The sequence below is a fragment of the Patagioenas fasciata genome, chromosome Z (genome assembly GCF_037038585.1).
Source record: "Patagioenas fasciata isolate bPatFas1 chromosome Z, bPatFas1.hap1, whole genome shotgun sequence".
Classification (NCBI taxonomy): domain Eukaryota; kingdom Metazoa; phylum Chordata; class Aves; order Columbiformes; family Columbidae; genus Patagioenas; species Patagioenas fasciata.
In genome coordinates this window covers 34,765,729-34,781,326 of record NC_092560.1, presented here as the reverse complement: position 1 = coordinate 34,781,326, position 15,598 = coordinate 34,765,729, and the positions used below count along the sequence as shown (strand labels likewise).

The 15,598-nt window shown below is 43.1% G+C and overlaps 1 protein-coding gene across 4 annotated transcripts; it reads right to left on the bottom strand.

Annotated features, from left to right (window-relative positions):
- Window positions 1-4,347: 4,347 nt before the first annotated feature.
- On the bottom strand, window positions 4,348-15,216 carry S1PR3 (sphingosine-1-phosphate receptor 3). 4 transcript variants are annotated; one of them, XM_071802093.1, is made up of 3 exons: window positions 14,716-14,822; window positions 10,874-11,117; window positions 4,348-9,321 (listed from the first exon to the last, which is right to left on the bottom strand). In XM_071802093.1, exon 3 carries the CDS (start codon window positions 9,141-9,143, stop codon window positions 7,998-8,000), a length of 1,146 nt encoding a protein of 381 aa, XP_071658194.1. In that variant the 5' UTR covers window positions 9,144-9,321; window positions 10,874-11,117; window positions 14,716-14,822; the 3' UTR covers window positions 4,348-7,997. The 4 variants fall into 4 exon arrangements, with proteins under 4 accessions (XP_071658194.1, XP_065717278.1, XP_065717277.1 ...); XM_065861206.2 differs by lacking the exons at window positions 10,874-11,117; window positions 14,716-14,822 and adding an exon at window positions 15,111-15,216; XM_065861205.2 differs by lacking the exons at window positions 10,874-11,117; window positions 14,716-14,822 and adding an exon at window positions 14,989-15,086.
- Between the last annotated feature and the right edge of the window lie 382 nt (window positions 15,217-15,598).

Below are 15,598 nucleotides of genomic sequence, written 5' to 3'. Positions count from 1 at the left end.
AATGCTTGCCTTTGGTTTTGAATCTCCTCACCTTTGTTTTTTATTCTCTTTTATGCAACCCCAAAGGCTAGACTCTTGCGGGTGATAATTCAGTGCCATGGCTTCAAGAGCCAGGATTTTACTGAAAGGACAAATTTACTAAACTCAATAGAAATCATGGAGATTAGACAATGTTATGGTATTCTTTAATATTTTTCCAGGGGATAGCTGAGAAGTTAGAACTGAGATTCTAAATATCCTGCAAGACTGTCAAGATTTATCTTGAGTACTATTTATCAGTTTTGATTCCAGTTGTGTGGCACCTATGTGAACTGTGTGCAATGAAAATTCATTTGATTCCTTTAAAGAAAGAACTTTCAGAAGCGAAACAAATGCCTCTGATTTATTTTATTGCTGATCTAGAGTAATTATTAGGGTAACAAAATTTTCCGTTGATGCTGGCTCTGATAGACTGGACATTGAGATACAGTCATGTTCTCAAGCTTTCAGTTATTTCACCTGCCTCAGGAGCAATGAAACCTCAAAGGCAGAAAATGTGATTCAAAAACTGAATTACCTTCTGACTTCAGTGGGAATTTGCTCAGTATGAGGACTCCCAGGTTCCCTTCCCTAATGCAAGAAGAGGATGTTCAAATTGGCCATGCCTGGGTGGACACTATAGGAGAAGATGCAATTTCCATGGCTTACTGCTTGCCTTTCTGCCCAGGGCTTTGTGCACACAGTGAGAATAGAAGGTTATGCAGTAGCTTCCCTCCACATCCTACAGGGTTCACAAAGGGAGATAATACCAGTTCTGCCAGAAACCTCCCTGCTGCACATGTTCAATAGTGTCTTGAACAAAGCACATCATCCTAGGACCAGGATTTGATTGCAAAATGTGCACTGTCACAGGAAGAAAATGTTTACTAATAGTCTGGTAAATGTCACCTGCCAGCACTAAATTTTCTATATCCTGGGTTCATTCTTTTTTTCCTTTGTAGAATAATATGCTCACATTTATTGTCATCATGGTCCCCAGGCATTATGCTGTGCAGTAAGATAAGAATTTATAAAATTTATACCACAGTGCAATTGCTGCTGGCACATCAAGTGCCAGATGCCAGCTACAATGTATTCATAATAGAATTGATGCATATTTAGATATTTGAAAGTTGGAAATGCTCCTTTTGAAAATCAGAAGAGTTTTGCAGTCTCCAGGAAACCTGCAGCTCTAAAGGGCAAATTTGGTACTTGTGAAAGTTCTGAAAACAGGTTACAAATCCTGCTTTCAAGATTTTGTTCTTAGCATCCAATATCTATCTGAAGTAAGTGGCAGAACAAATAATGTATACTAAGTAAACCATATTTACATAAACAAAGCCTAAACTGAAATAACAGACACACTTCCCTTTTTATCTTTCAGACACTTTCAAAATACATCTCCATAAAATCCAAATTCAGATTTACCTTAGTGCATTATCAAAACCGTGTTTATTTGTACAGTGTTTTTGCCTGAACCTAGAGTTGCACTCTCCACAAATCTATGCTTGCTCAAAGCTGCCAGGATATGGGCAAATGCCCAGTAAGAGCTCTGTGCTCAGCAGTACTTACTCTACTCACTTGCAAGTAGTGTCTGTGGACCTTGCTCACATCTGCATTGGATGGAGCTGGGATGAGGGCACACCTGTGGAAAAGAAAACATCGCCATACAGTTTACCTGCAGTTAACCAGAGGCTTGGATAGGGAGTGAAAAGCTGTGTTGAGTGAGAAAGCCTCAGGGATAAGAAATGAAATGTGAAGCCTGGAAACACAAGCCCGTAGGCAAATAACATACTAATGAGAATAGAGAGCTGTCACTAAGTTATAATCTTGGTAACTGGTTGATAGGGTGAAAGCAGAACCTCTGCGGAGGGGAACAGCAAAATACTTAGGCAATGCCTATGGCTTTTCTCTTTTTGAGGCATTTATGTTTGTAAGCCCTGATTCGTTCCTCTGTATCCTTCAGCATACAAATCTTGCATGGCTCCCACTAGGAAAAAGCAGGGCTCTTTTTTTTATTTCAGTATGGGAAATAAGATTTCAGAGGTACACATTTCTAGCAAAAGCACCATACAGGGGAAAAACTAAATAAAGCGTGTTTAAACCTTGTTTGACAACAGAACAGGCTGTGGAAATAAAGAAAGAAGGTGGGTGACTCTTTCTGCTACCTCACTTTGTGGGAGACAGCACGGGTGACTCAGAAAAAGAAGGTCGCCTCAGATTTTGAGGTTAAGATGCAGATTTACATTTTTGTAGCTACCATGATGGTCAAATAATATACAGGTCAAATTACAGCTTTTTCCAGCAGTCCTCCTTTTTGTTCCATGAGTGAAAAACCACCAAACACACCCAAAATAAGTGAAATTTTTTATCAAGTGAAGAATGGAAAGATTTTAATTGGTATATATTTGTGTCCTTTTGTGGCTACATTGGTGTGATAACTGCTTCTCAGTGAAGTCCTGCAGAGTTAAACCTTGAAAGAAGCCACATTTCTTCTTTTGAGGTAAATGTTTTCCTTTGCATTGTGTGGGCAGCAACAACAAAACAAAAAAGTGACTATTTTGCTGTAAAAGAGCGTTTGACTGTACATTCATTATTTATTAATATTTATTACTTTTAGAAATATTTTTAACTGAGAATTGCAGAAAAAATAATGTATGTGGAAATATTGTGATCATTTATATTCCTAATGACTTTTGTGAAACTCAAGTTTTTGCCTGTTTGCTGATTGTGGTATTCTGGTTATAGAGACAAATTTTGTCTCTGAGGAAGTCCTTGAGCAACAGAATTTGGAATATAAGTGTCATGCAACTGTTTTCTGATTATTCACTTTGTATATGATTAACCAAAGTAATAAAATAATGAGCACTATTATCAGAGTGAAATGCATGTAAAGTGGGCTTGAGTCTGTTCTCCTATGCTCAGGTTCCCTGATGGCCCGATGGGTTTTTGTTTTTAATTTGCCTGAAGGGATGTCTGTTTTATAGCAGAATAAATGAAATTCTACAGGCTTTACCTGGATATCGAATATTAACAAGTCAATGAGCTACTCATTTTAGTAGAAACGGGGATGAAAAATGTCAGAGGACCAAGTAGGACACGAGGAGTTTGACCTCAGTTACACCAACTTTACACCAGAGAAGCTTCCACTTAATTTGACAGAGGCAACATTGATTTTGACAAGTTCATTTTTGACAAATGTCATTTTCACAATGCAAGTAATCACTCGTACAGGCCCTCTTTCTGGACCAGATGATGCCCTCTCCTGAAAAGGTATCTTTCCTGCTTGGCACAGAGTAGATGAGAGCAGCCAAGGGTAGCTCACTCCATGCATGGTCCTTCCTTGAAGAGTGGCTGCAAGGACAAGGTCCGTGCAAAAACAGCTATTTAGTGTACTGATCAAAGCAGAAAAGCTTCACGTCAGAAGCAAGCTTAGCTGGGCTGATGCTCCCCCAATCCTCTTCCTTCACCACGTAAGTGTCTCCTTGCAAAGGCCATTCCCTCTTACTCAAGTGGAGAAAAGCTGGGCTCAGGGATGCCCTGGGAAGTTACTTTGTTCTAGGGGAGAAGAATTGCAGCTCTAAAGGCAGCATCAGCACCAGCCTGCCTCTGCATGCTCTGCATGGTGCCTCCAGAGCACTTTAGGTGCCAGGAGACCTCAGGGATGCAGAAAGCCTCACAACTCAATGCTGGTCAAGCAGAAACCCCTGATCACCCCTGAGACCCCTGCCATGCCTGGCCCCTATGAGTTTCAGCATGAGGAGTGTCCCGAGGCCCGGGGCAGCCAGCAGTTCCCACCAAAGTCAAGGGGCTAAGCTGTGCACTTGGTTGTTATGCTTAAATGGCACCTGGAGTGGACATCAGCACAGCTCCACTCAGTGGGGCAGATCAGCTGCTCTCAGGGCCCCAAGCATTTTGGCACTGTATACACAGGTATGTTTCCCATTTCATTACCAGCGCAGCTGGAAATGACAAACCTTGTAGGCAGCACGACACCCTAATTACAGTCACTCCTCGTAAAAATGTGCCTCTCCAAGGGAGCAGCCATGCGTTGTGCTGCCACCAAAGCGAGTGTGTGTGTGCCTTTCCAAGGGAGCAGACACCCCTCCGAGCAGGGGAGCCCAGGCACCCAGCCTGCTCCTGGGAAAGCGGGAGCAAAGCCACCCTCCGGCTCCAGGGCAACGGATGGGGAGTCCGCTGTCTTCGGTTGTGCAGTGTGCCCACAGGCACTGCTTTCAGTCATGACACCCAGAGTTCAAATGCATGTTTTCCAAAGAAAGCCAAAACCTTTTCTACGATTCTCTGAAAAAATGACTGGTACGCAACAACTTCGGTTCAAATGCTTGAGATTTAATTAAAAGTTTTCAAAGTGTTTATGGTACCTAATGAGTTGAAAATACTCTGTAACGCTTGGCAATAAAAGACTCTTGGAAAGCATCTTGTGAAAGCTTTTTTTTTTTTCCTTAGGTGATTTGCTTTGCTTCTGCAATCAAGAACCAAAATAAATATTCCAATTCATGAAATAATATGAATGAAATGTTAATTTCCTTTGTAGCTTTTGCTCCATGTAAAACCAATTGGGAAAAGGAGACATAATTCAGTTTCTTATATGCTCACATCAGCCTGGATGTTAAAAAGCTTGGATTCTGAATTGTATTTTAAGGGATTTTCTAATATTTTGAGGTGAATAAAGCTATTCTTTATCTTTTTTCCAGCTTCAATGATAGGACATCTTCCTGGTTATGGTCTACTGCTGCTAAGCCTTCGGCTTGTCCTACTTTAAAATTTTGCTCTGAAATCTTCCAGAATTCATGCTTTGCCTAAGATGTCTCAGTGGGATGTAGCCACAGAAGACTATCCACCACAGGTTTTTTCTCTTCAGTCGTAAGTACTTTGTAAATTATATTATCAGCGTTACATGTGAACACATCAATCTTGGGAGCCCACTTCAAGTACAGAAGGGTGACTGTGTGGGAATAGCGCAAGAATGGTGAGGAGAATTGTAAATACGCTCAAGTGACTGCAGCTGTGGTGTAGAAAAACACATAAATCACAAGCGGAACCTCTGTTTCTATAACAGGCCTGTGAAAAAAAGTCATAAAGGCACCTTATCGTACATCCTTGAGATTTCTGCAGGCAAAGATCAGAGCAGTGTGGTGAACTGCGCCTGCGTGAATCCCTATATACAGGCCAAAATACGCAGGCTCATCGGTCTGCACCAACGGCTGAATTCTGCAGTGCCTGCATCTCTGCTTGTGTCACCCCTGACCAGGATTTTAAGTGCTGTTTCTGAGATTCCCTGGTAGCGAGGTAACGCAAATAAATCTGCTCTTTGCATTGCGTCTGTGGTCTTTGGTTGTTCCTCTAACCTGCCTGCGTCGGCCCACACAGTAGTGAACTAACAAAATATCCCCACAGCTCCAAAGTAAGAGAAGGAAATCAAAGTAGAGTGAAAGGTTTTGTACAGACACACAGTCACATGGCCTCCAACAGGGGAGTTGCTTGCATTACTTGTACCCTCATAATAGCTAAGGCTAGAATACAGATGTGAAAACTCACTTTTTTGTGCATGTTCTTGGACTTTGCCTATTAAAAATATTATTTTTATTTCACCTAAATAGTGAGAATCATGTAACATCTCTGACATGAGATTTGGTGTGGGGTTGGCCACAATGTTTTCTCATACCATTGTGTTGCGAAGGCCTTTCTGCTCTACAATAGCAAGGGGTGCTGCCACATTCCACCACCTTGTGAACTAACATTTATAAGTATACAAATATTTTCACTGGCAGTTTTCAAAGACACGGCTTCAGGGAGGAACTTCCACACTGAAAATACAGCCAAATAGAACTGTGTTATCTAAAAACCTGAGCAAGCCATGGCAATGCAATGTCACCAGTTCTATTCCTCAAAAAGCTACAGAGCTGCTGACCCAGCCTGTATCTGCAGTTCATATAGTTATATCACGCTTAGCTTAGTTTTGTTTTCTCTTATTCTCTAAGTGCACTGCTTTTCAACATTTTTGGTAGAAATTACTTTGTATTTACTACTCTCTTTCACAGTTATTTAATTAAAATACAGTTTTCTTTGTTCTTACACTTTTCTAACGGCATAAAACATTTACAAGCAGACTGTTAACTTGTAAAAGATAATAACAATGCAAACCTCTATTTTTTAAAGGCTTTTGCTACACACATTACACAACTTATACACTGTACCTACTTGGCAGAAGTCTATGTTGCTGCTTTAAATGATTAAGACCAGAGTAAAGCTAAGGATGAGCTCCTTTCAGGCTGCGTATTAAAAAAGCCTGAACTACTTCTGATTGTACATAAGGCAGCATGTGGTTTGAGACATTAAACATAAAACTTTGAAAGAGCTCAATAAAGTTAGATGCTTACATTCTTACTGAAAGACAAAGGGAATTAATTTCAGAACTTCCTGTCAACCTCTACTGAAGCCTCCAGCCGTAAAGTACTACTGATGGAAGTACCACGGGCCACTCCCACGGGGATTTGAAACCAAGTGTTTATGAAGTCTTAACTGCTTTAGGTCCCAGTGAATCCCTCTGATGCTGAACACCATCCTGTACTGAGGCTGGCAAGGCAGTGGTAGACCACAAAGTTGTTTTCATACAGGTTTTTTCTCTGGAACAGCCTCTTGAAAGAGTAAGTCTGGGGCTCCAGGAAAGTTGGAAGGTCTTCCACACTAAAAAGGCTTTTATTCCACATCCAAGGCAATGTCAGGTATAAACGGAGATACACCCTTCAGCATGATCCTGTTGTACTGCATCTTCCCTCTTGTATCTGTGAAAGCGCGCAGAGGCAGCAGGGGTGTAGGGTCCCACTGCCACAAAATAGGATCTTGTCCCACCGGCTGGACTTCTTCCCTGGGAGAATTTCTAACAAATTCCATGCTGTGTTAGTGCCCGGAGAGAAAAGGAAGAACTCCACCTGGACCAGTCTGTGGTTCACTGCTTTCTGAAATGGTACATCTCTGTTTCAGAACTGACAAATCTCAGCTTAGGTAGTGCATTAACAATATACACAGGTTCACATAAGTTTGACATATGTTTTTAAATATATTGGAAATAGTAAGTAAAAATATATGCATTGAAACAGTACGTACACTTGATACATGTGTATTGTTGGGTCACATTTTAACTACTTTAAATAGCAAACATATATAGCCTCTCTCAATGGTTATTTACTACTGCTTGTTCAAAATAAGTTGTGCAATGTCACAGTGACAACTGTCATGTTGTCTCTCGCTAAACATGAAAAGTTTGAATAACAGTGGAAAATATAAAAATACTGCATTGATATGACATTTTAAAGTTCTTCTCAGTTATTATAAAAGCTACTACTTCATATATTTCCAAATATCCCCATTGAAACATATCTATTTGTATAGTTTCTCACCTTACACTGTATACTGCAATACAATGTTTAGCATATTGTAAACTTTTACCAAACTATGACTTTTTAATAAGGAATTGTACACATATACAGCTATTTATACCACATACATATAAGGCCATTAACATAACAGCAAGATACATATAGAGAACTATAATCACCAACATATGTAATAAGCTTTTCTCCCAGTCGGCAATAACCAGGCTCATTTTCTAACCATCAGCAGTGTATAGTGAATGCTGAAGTTTGTTAACAGATTTTATTGATGTCTTGCAAGATCAGGAAGTGCCAAGTGCGGCCTCATCATACAATGCCATTGTGGTGCACAATGTTATTAGATGTGCATGGACTCCATACTAGCTGCTGGGTACCATGAAGGGTGTTTTCTGAATAAGGTGTGTTACTGAATTAACACCCAAAGCAAATGATTGGTGACAAGTAAGTCCTCAAAGTTAAATAAGTGGTTAGTGTTTTCCTCTGTGATTTAAGTGCATGAACACTTAACTACACTTGTAGTTTAAATCTAAAAGTCACAGAAAGGTACTTGTCTCAAGGAGTCCTTTACTTACAGAAGTTTCCATTGTGAAATGAAGATTCATTTTTCTCAGCGATACAGGAAGGAACATTAATCTGTGGGAAGTCTTCCTTTGGCTTCTGGGTATTGCTGCTGCTGGATTTACTTCGACTATGATCTGGTGTGGGCTGAATAGGCAAAGATCTGGCTACTTTAGATTTCACCAGGCAGCCACAAACAAGGCGAAAGAAAGCCCGGCGCATTTCCTTACTAGCCAGAGTGTAGATGATGGGGTTCATTGCAGAATTTATGACTGCCAGAGCAATAAACCAGTTGGCTTTGTACAAGATAGAGCACTCCTTGACTTTGCAGGCCACGTCGATGAGGAACAGGATGAACAGCGGAGACCAACAGGCAATGAAGACACTAACGACAATCACAACAGTCCTAAGGAGTGCCATGGACCGCTCCGAGTTATTGTGGTTAGTGACGTTACGACTGCTGGATTTTACCAGGATGTAGATACGGGCATAAAGGATGACAATGGCAACCAAAATGGCTATGAAGATACTAATGCAGAACACAACATACTTCTTGGAGTACAGAGGCAAAATTGTTGAGCAATCTGGTAAGTTGTTTATACAGTTCCAGCCGAGGATGGGTAAGGCACCCAAGGAAATTGAAATAAGCCAGCATGTACCAATGAGAAGGAACACTCTGTATTTTTTATTTGCATCGTAAGGTCTCATTTTAATCATGGTCAAATGCCGCTCAATAGCTATTGCTAGTAAGCTGAAAGTAGAGGCTCCCAGGGCAACAAACATGCTGCCTTCTCTAATGAACCAGATTGTGGAGGACAAGCTCAGCGTTTTCTTCCCGGACATAAGAATGTTTACTTTGTAAACAATCCCAGCTAAAAGATCACAGAGAGCTAGATTGCCAATAAAAAAGTACATGCGGTTGTGAAATTTATTGTTTTTCCATATGGCAATCAACACCATCAAGTTTTCCAGGACTATGAAACTACATAGGATCAGAAATGCAATAGTGGACAGGTCTATGCTATCAGTTGCCTTTTCCCTTAAAATTAGCTTTCCTGTGTAATTATAATGCAGTACGATCAGAGAGTCCATCTCTTCATTTCCTTGAGGGCTGACAAGAGCATCAGGTGCCACGGTAACTGCTGCCATCATTAGGTTGCCAGTATGGGACTTGCCTTCTTTAGGATCACAAGAATTTAGTTCCGATAATATTCCACAAGAGGGAGATCAAGCCACGTTCCTCCAAGCACTCCTCTGGGCAGGCGGTGGGTATCCCCAGCTGCAGCAAGCCTCGCATATTAATTCGGGAGGATGGCTCGCAAACCAGGCTCTGAAAATAAAAATAATAAATGCAATGTAAATCTCACTGTCTTCCCTTGTCTCCCATGGCCCGTGCGGGTGCTCAAGCCACAACATAGACTCAGGAGCCAAGAGGGACACTGGCTATGATGAGGCATCAAGGCCTAGCATTGCTGCGCCCTTATCAAGGTAGTTGTGGGTAAGCCCTTGGTCATGCTCTGCACAGATGCAGCTCTGCCAGGGAAATATGAGGGCAATGTGCTTATAGGTGTTTCCCCCTACCAAACTTCTATGCTAAAAAAAACCCAAAAATGCAGAGGAGCAGTGAGAAGGATCAGCAAACGGACTCAGAGAGCCCCAGTGCGCACAGCAACGAGCTCACTCCTCAAAAAGGACCTAAGTGTACGTGGTGCTACCAAAACACTACACAACCACTGCTGCTTGAGCTGCAGGGCAAAACTCACTGCTTTCAAAGCTTGTTCCCTATGCAGACCTAAGGCAGCAATAAGCCTGAGAAAGTTGGTGTCAGACCTTGATGCCAGTTTGTATGTTGCCAATGTCTAAAATAACTTCTCACCCTTACTGGTATAAAATGACACTATTTATTACAATTAATACAATTTATTAATACAATTAAGGAGGTGCCCTGAAAGCCAGACATCATAAACCCAATACTAATTCCTATTCAAATTAGTTGGATTTCTGCTGCCTTTTAAAAAAATAAACATAGCAAGTCATATCTTTGTAAGTACTACTTCTTTTTATGGCTCACTTCTTTTTTTTCCTTTGCATGTGTATACAAGACATATATTTAATGTGTTCTGGTTTTTTTAAGAAAAAATAGTTATACCCACTTTAATTGTCCTTCTCAATTTACTTCTGTTTTGTCTTTAAGTTATGACTTAGATTACTCCAGTGTTTTCCCATGGACTTCGATAGGCTGCATTTTCACAGAGATCCTCCTAGCTGTCTTTTTTCATTGGCATACATAAGTATTGGAAGAGATCTCCACAGCTTCGTAAAAATATCAGAAGATGTCACAAGCACTTACTATTTTACCAGAAATGTTACAGTTTAGTTGCTGCATACTCCAACGAGAATCAGTGCGCATGCCCCAAACATATATATTGAGGATGAACAGATGGACAATTTTTCAGCTCGGTAACCAAAACAGGATGAGGAGAGAACTGGTTCAATCTGAACCAAATTTGTTAAGGTGTTGTTCTGGGTTTTTTTCTGGGAAGGGTAAGAAACGCATGAAAGAGACATTTATAAGATGGGTATCAAGGGAAGAAATCGAGATCTCAACCTCTGTTAGAGACCAACACAGCATAGTTTTCAACCTGCAGCCTGTACATCCCAAGAAATACCTGATTTACTCTGGGTAACAGAGTGGGCTTAGGTTTAACATAAAAGTGTCTGTACTTTGACTGGAAAACGGCAGCCTTCCAGTAGATAAAGGGGGCCCAAAGAAAAGATGGGGAGGGATTCTTCATCAGGGGCTGCAGTGGTAGGACAAGGCATAATGTCTTTAAACTGAAAAAGGGTAGATTTAGATTAGATATAAGGAAGAAATTATTTACTGTGAGAGTGGTGAGACACTGGAACATGTTGTGCAGGAAAGCTGTGATGCCCCGTCCCTGTTCATGTTGAAGCCGAGGCTGGATGGGGCTTTGAGCAACCTGGTCTAGTGGAAGGTATCCCTTCCCATAGCAGGGCAGGTGGAACTAAATCTTTAAGGTGCCTTCCAACCCAAACCATTCTGTGATTCTATATACAGGTTTCTTAAGATCAGGAAAACATGTGAGCCACTGCTGTTCCAGCATTCTGGAAGACAAAAAGAGCAAACCACATCCCAGATGAATTTAAAGGATGATTTAAAAGATGACCCACGCCCTATTTTCCCACCCTCCCTTTTCCTGGATTCCATCCTTCAGGAAAGAAGTAATCTGACAAAAGCCTACAGTGGAATGTCTTGAATTTTTTAGTACATTCAAGATGTTTTAAAATGATTTTTCTGATAAAATAATTTGCTATTTACCTATTATTATTATTTCCCCATTCTAGTTTTTAGGTCCAAACTATTTTGGTGAAGAGACCCACTGGGAGGGACATATTATCCAAGAAACACAGTTGTTGCTTGATGACTTCAGTCTTTTCTAGTCTCATTCATCTCCCAGGAGCAGAATTGGGCCCTCGAGTTGTTGACCTCTTTTCTGAAGCATTTTAACAGTGAAGCTCTTCAACAGAACAACTTCACCTCAGCTAAGGTTCAATTTAATTGTAATTCAGTTACAATCTGCACACTGTTATCACAGACACTATCACAGTCTTTCATTGTATTGGCTTATAACAAAATGCCACTGTGTCCGTATGAATTGCAAGTGGTTTCCACTGTAAAATAAACAATTACATTTGACTAGAAAAGTACTTGCAATGCTAGTACTAGCAATGCTCTACCAGACTGGCTGGTGGCTGCCTGAGAGAATCAAATTAATATCATTTAAGAGGACCACATGCAACAAAATACATGTTTCTGTAAGTCTTTTCCAAACAGAGTTATCATACTAGTCTATGAAAGGACAAATACGTTTATTCCTCTGAAGAAAATTGTATGCAAGACTTTGGACTTCATTAGCCACAACTCAGCAGCTGTAAACTGTGATGACTCTACTAAAGGCAATGGTGCTACACCAGTTCCCCTGGCTGAAGGCATAGACAATGCACTCAATCAGCAGAAATCATACAGGGTCTCTTTCACTGTTTGTAATTACTTCTTCTCTTGAGATTATTACAGCAAACTTAGTATCATAAAAGTAAATCTTTGCCTGTGACAAACTAGTGGCAAGGCAATGGGAGCTGTAACATTATTATTTGCCAAGACTGTCAGGCAATGAGTATCACTCACAAACCACTTGAAAGCTGACGTAAATAATACTTCTCTTCTGGCAGCAACATTTCCAGGTAATATCTTTCAGCCATACTACTTTTTGTTTTGTTTTGTTTTCCTCCTGCTTTGTAGCCAATAACTCAAAAAGCACATTCATTTTTAAAAGTTAGAAAAATCAAAGTTGGTTGTATATTATAACATCAAGAAAGCAGCAGCCAGGTTCAGGATATGTCTCGTTGCTTCCTGCTCTACAACTCACTCCTCAAAATATCTTTGTTCCAGTCACATAGAGAGGATTACCCACTAGGTGCAAATTACAGACCTCGAGCTTGAAATAGTAAAAGAAAGGTCCCAAATAGCCTGTCTGTGGTATGTTATGTGTTGAGCATTGCCTTTGTTAGGTAACTCCGTACCCCAAGATCTTGATACCACTGGAAATGACTTTTATTTCCTCTAAAGCAAACGGGAGGATCCCTATCGCTGCATCACCAGGTACCACTAGGAAGATAAACCTATCACCAGTACAGGAGGAATCCAGTGACAGCCAAAACAGCATTTCCTAAATTACTCAGATAAAAGCAGCGGTACAATGTCAAGAACCACAGTCATGTGGAAGACAATTCAGTCACCTCCTTCAGCTATTCAGCTGACCTTTGCCCTCCCTGCTCCAAGGATGGAGGAAGCAGTTGGGGTCAGCAGCAAGCACCATTATTTGCTGCTCCTGGGAGATCTCCCTGCCCACTGCTATGCTTTGGGGTTTACACAGCAATCAGTGTGGTCTGCTGCAGATGTCATGGATCCTAATAGGGTAGAGCACCCTTCCAAGTTGGAGCAGGGGCCCTCCAGCATGGCTCACATCCCCAGGGTCTACCAGGGTCTAAACGGTCCCTGTGCCACACGTGCCATGAAAAGCGTGGTAGGCCAGGACCCCTGGATCTGCCATGTGGCAAGGTACACTCTCACTGCGATCTCCAGCCCCACCACTCAGGGCTTTACCTTTCACCAGCTCCCCACAGATAACGTGCTGGGTAAGGCAGTTTGAGCCAACCCGCAATTTTCTTGCAAAATTCCTCTGGGAATGTGTAATTCCTAGTGCCAGGAAACAACAGGGAACTGGTGATAATGAAGATGTCAAAGCCATCCAGCAACCATCCCCAGTACATCTCCACTCTCTGCTCCCAGCAGGCACTCTGGTAAGAGTCCCACGGGGAGCTGAAAGCTTTTACCATCTCACAAGTCACTGGGTACTTTACAGCTGCAAGAATAAGAAATTTCTGTTTTCACAACAGAACTCAAAACAAACTGTACTCAATTTTCATGATATCCTGAAGTCAAAGTAACAACTGAGAATAAAGCACAAGCGAGAACAGGACTTTGCACTACCTGCTTTTGCCTACACAAGAATATATGATGCCACGCGTTCAGTACAGTCACTGTAATTCAGCTGGAATTGTATTTTCCTGTCTTTCAAATATTCACAAACAGGCATAACCAAAAAGACTGGACCCCCCTTTACCACCACCCTCACTCCACACATGGCAGTTCTCCCTTCTCTTCCACACACAGTCATATTCTTCGGCCACCAATGACAATTTTAAGACAGGCAAAGAGAAAGCCAAGAATGTTTATCTGAAGCCAAACTTTTGTATATATTATTTATTTTGAAAGCCTTTCCAAATGAAAAGTAAACCTGTGTCATTTATCAGACACACGCTAGTAGTGTTAAATTTAAGAACAGAAAAGGCTTTTGAGAACAGGAGCACATTTGAATACACATTTCCACTCTGAAATTAAGCTGTGCTTGTTGCAAATGAAGTTTAGACAACAAACATCTGCTGCAGAACAATGTCTTGGACAACTCAAATAAACCTCAAAATAGTTTTTAGAGGTGAATGTGCTGGCAGCTTACAGCCTCAGAAAAGCCTTTAATAAATTGTTATTTTTCTTGGCTTCTGGATTTTAGACATCAGTTTGTATTTTGTAATTCTGAGCAGCACACACGCGTAACTCATACAGGAGCCCGTGGCTGGTTTAATTCTTGCACGTTAAAGGAAGGAACATTTACTTCTTCCCCCTCACCGGTTCCCAGAGCTCCCGACCTATTCCTGTCACTCAAAACTCCTGTATTCCGTTCACAAATTTGCACTACTGCAGCGACATGAACTTTTTGGGGTGACTAAACTACTCAAGAATATCCCCGACGTGTGCGCGGTGTCAAAGTCCCGCACGGAAAGATTATTCGAGTCTCAGGCTCCACTCAACCTGCCTCCGCTCCCTGCCTGCCACTACGCCTTTACCTAACACCCCGAAGGACCGGTCAGCACGGTGGCTCTCCCGCTCCCACGACAACCGGCAAGACAGGCGGAGCGGTGCCGCTCGCCCAGACCAGCCGCCCGGGGACACCTGGCACACCGCTCGCCGAACGGGGACAGCACGGCCGCACCGACGGGCGGGCGGGGCGCAGCCCGCCGCCCCGGCAGCGGAGAAGGGAGCAAGGGGTGCAGGCAGGGCTGTCCCGGAGAAGAGGAGAAGTACCTGCCGCGTCTCCGCCGCGTCCCCCCAGCGCTCTGCGGCCGCCGCATCCGATCTTGCCGGCTTCACGGCGCCGCTCGGCCCCCGCGGCTGCGCTGGGGCGGGCCGGGCCGGGCCAGGCCGGGCGGGGCTGGGATGGACCTGGCCCTGCCCCTGCCCCGCCGCCGCTCCTCGCAGCTCCGCGCCGCTGCCCGAGCCGCCCCGCCCGCGTACCCCTCCCCCCCCGCGGTTTTCTCTGCCCCCCTCTCGCCCCGCGTCCGTTTCCCCGGCTCCTGCCTCCTGCACGCTGTTCCCAGGCCGCAGTCGTCCCCGGTCACGCTTCGCTCCCCACTCCGGCGGCCGGTGTCTGCCCCCGTCCCGCCCCGCTTCACCCCGCCCCCGCGCCCCTCGACACCCACTCGTGCCCGAGGGGGTTCTCCGTCGGGGCTGCCTGCTGCCGTCAGGGCACGGCGGCGGGGGAAGCACCAAGAGTTATGGGCAGCCAGGGGTGAAATGTGAGACGGCAGAGCCCGCCGCCGAGTATTTGTAACGTCCATAAAAATGCGAGGGAGGGAGGGAGGGAGGACATTCTGGGTAGTCCTTACTGAGCTCGAGCTATGAGCATGCTTGAGTGAGGTTTACCTCTCCTGCATCTGCCCCTCTGCTTTAGTGTGTCTAATATTTGATCTTCAGAGAGCTCAAAAGGAGTGACGCAAGCTGAAGCATTCAGAAACTCTGAGCAAAAATGCACTGGTTTGACTCTGACCTGCCAATCAAAGCATGTTCTTAGTAAGGTACCTTTGATCGAGTTATTGACTGAATAATAGCAACTTGGGGATAGTGGTAGGCATGCAGATTGCCTCAATGATGGGAGCAGCACGCTGGAAAAGAAGTTGAAGCCTGGATC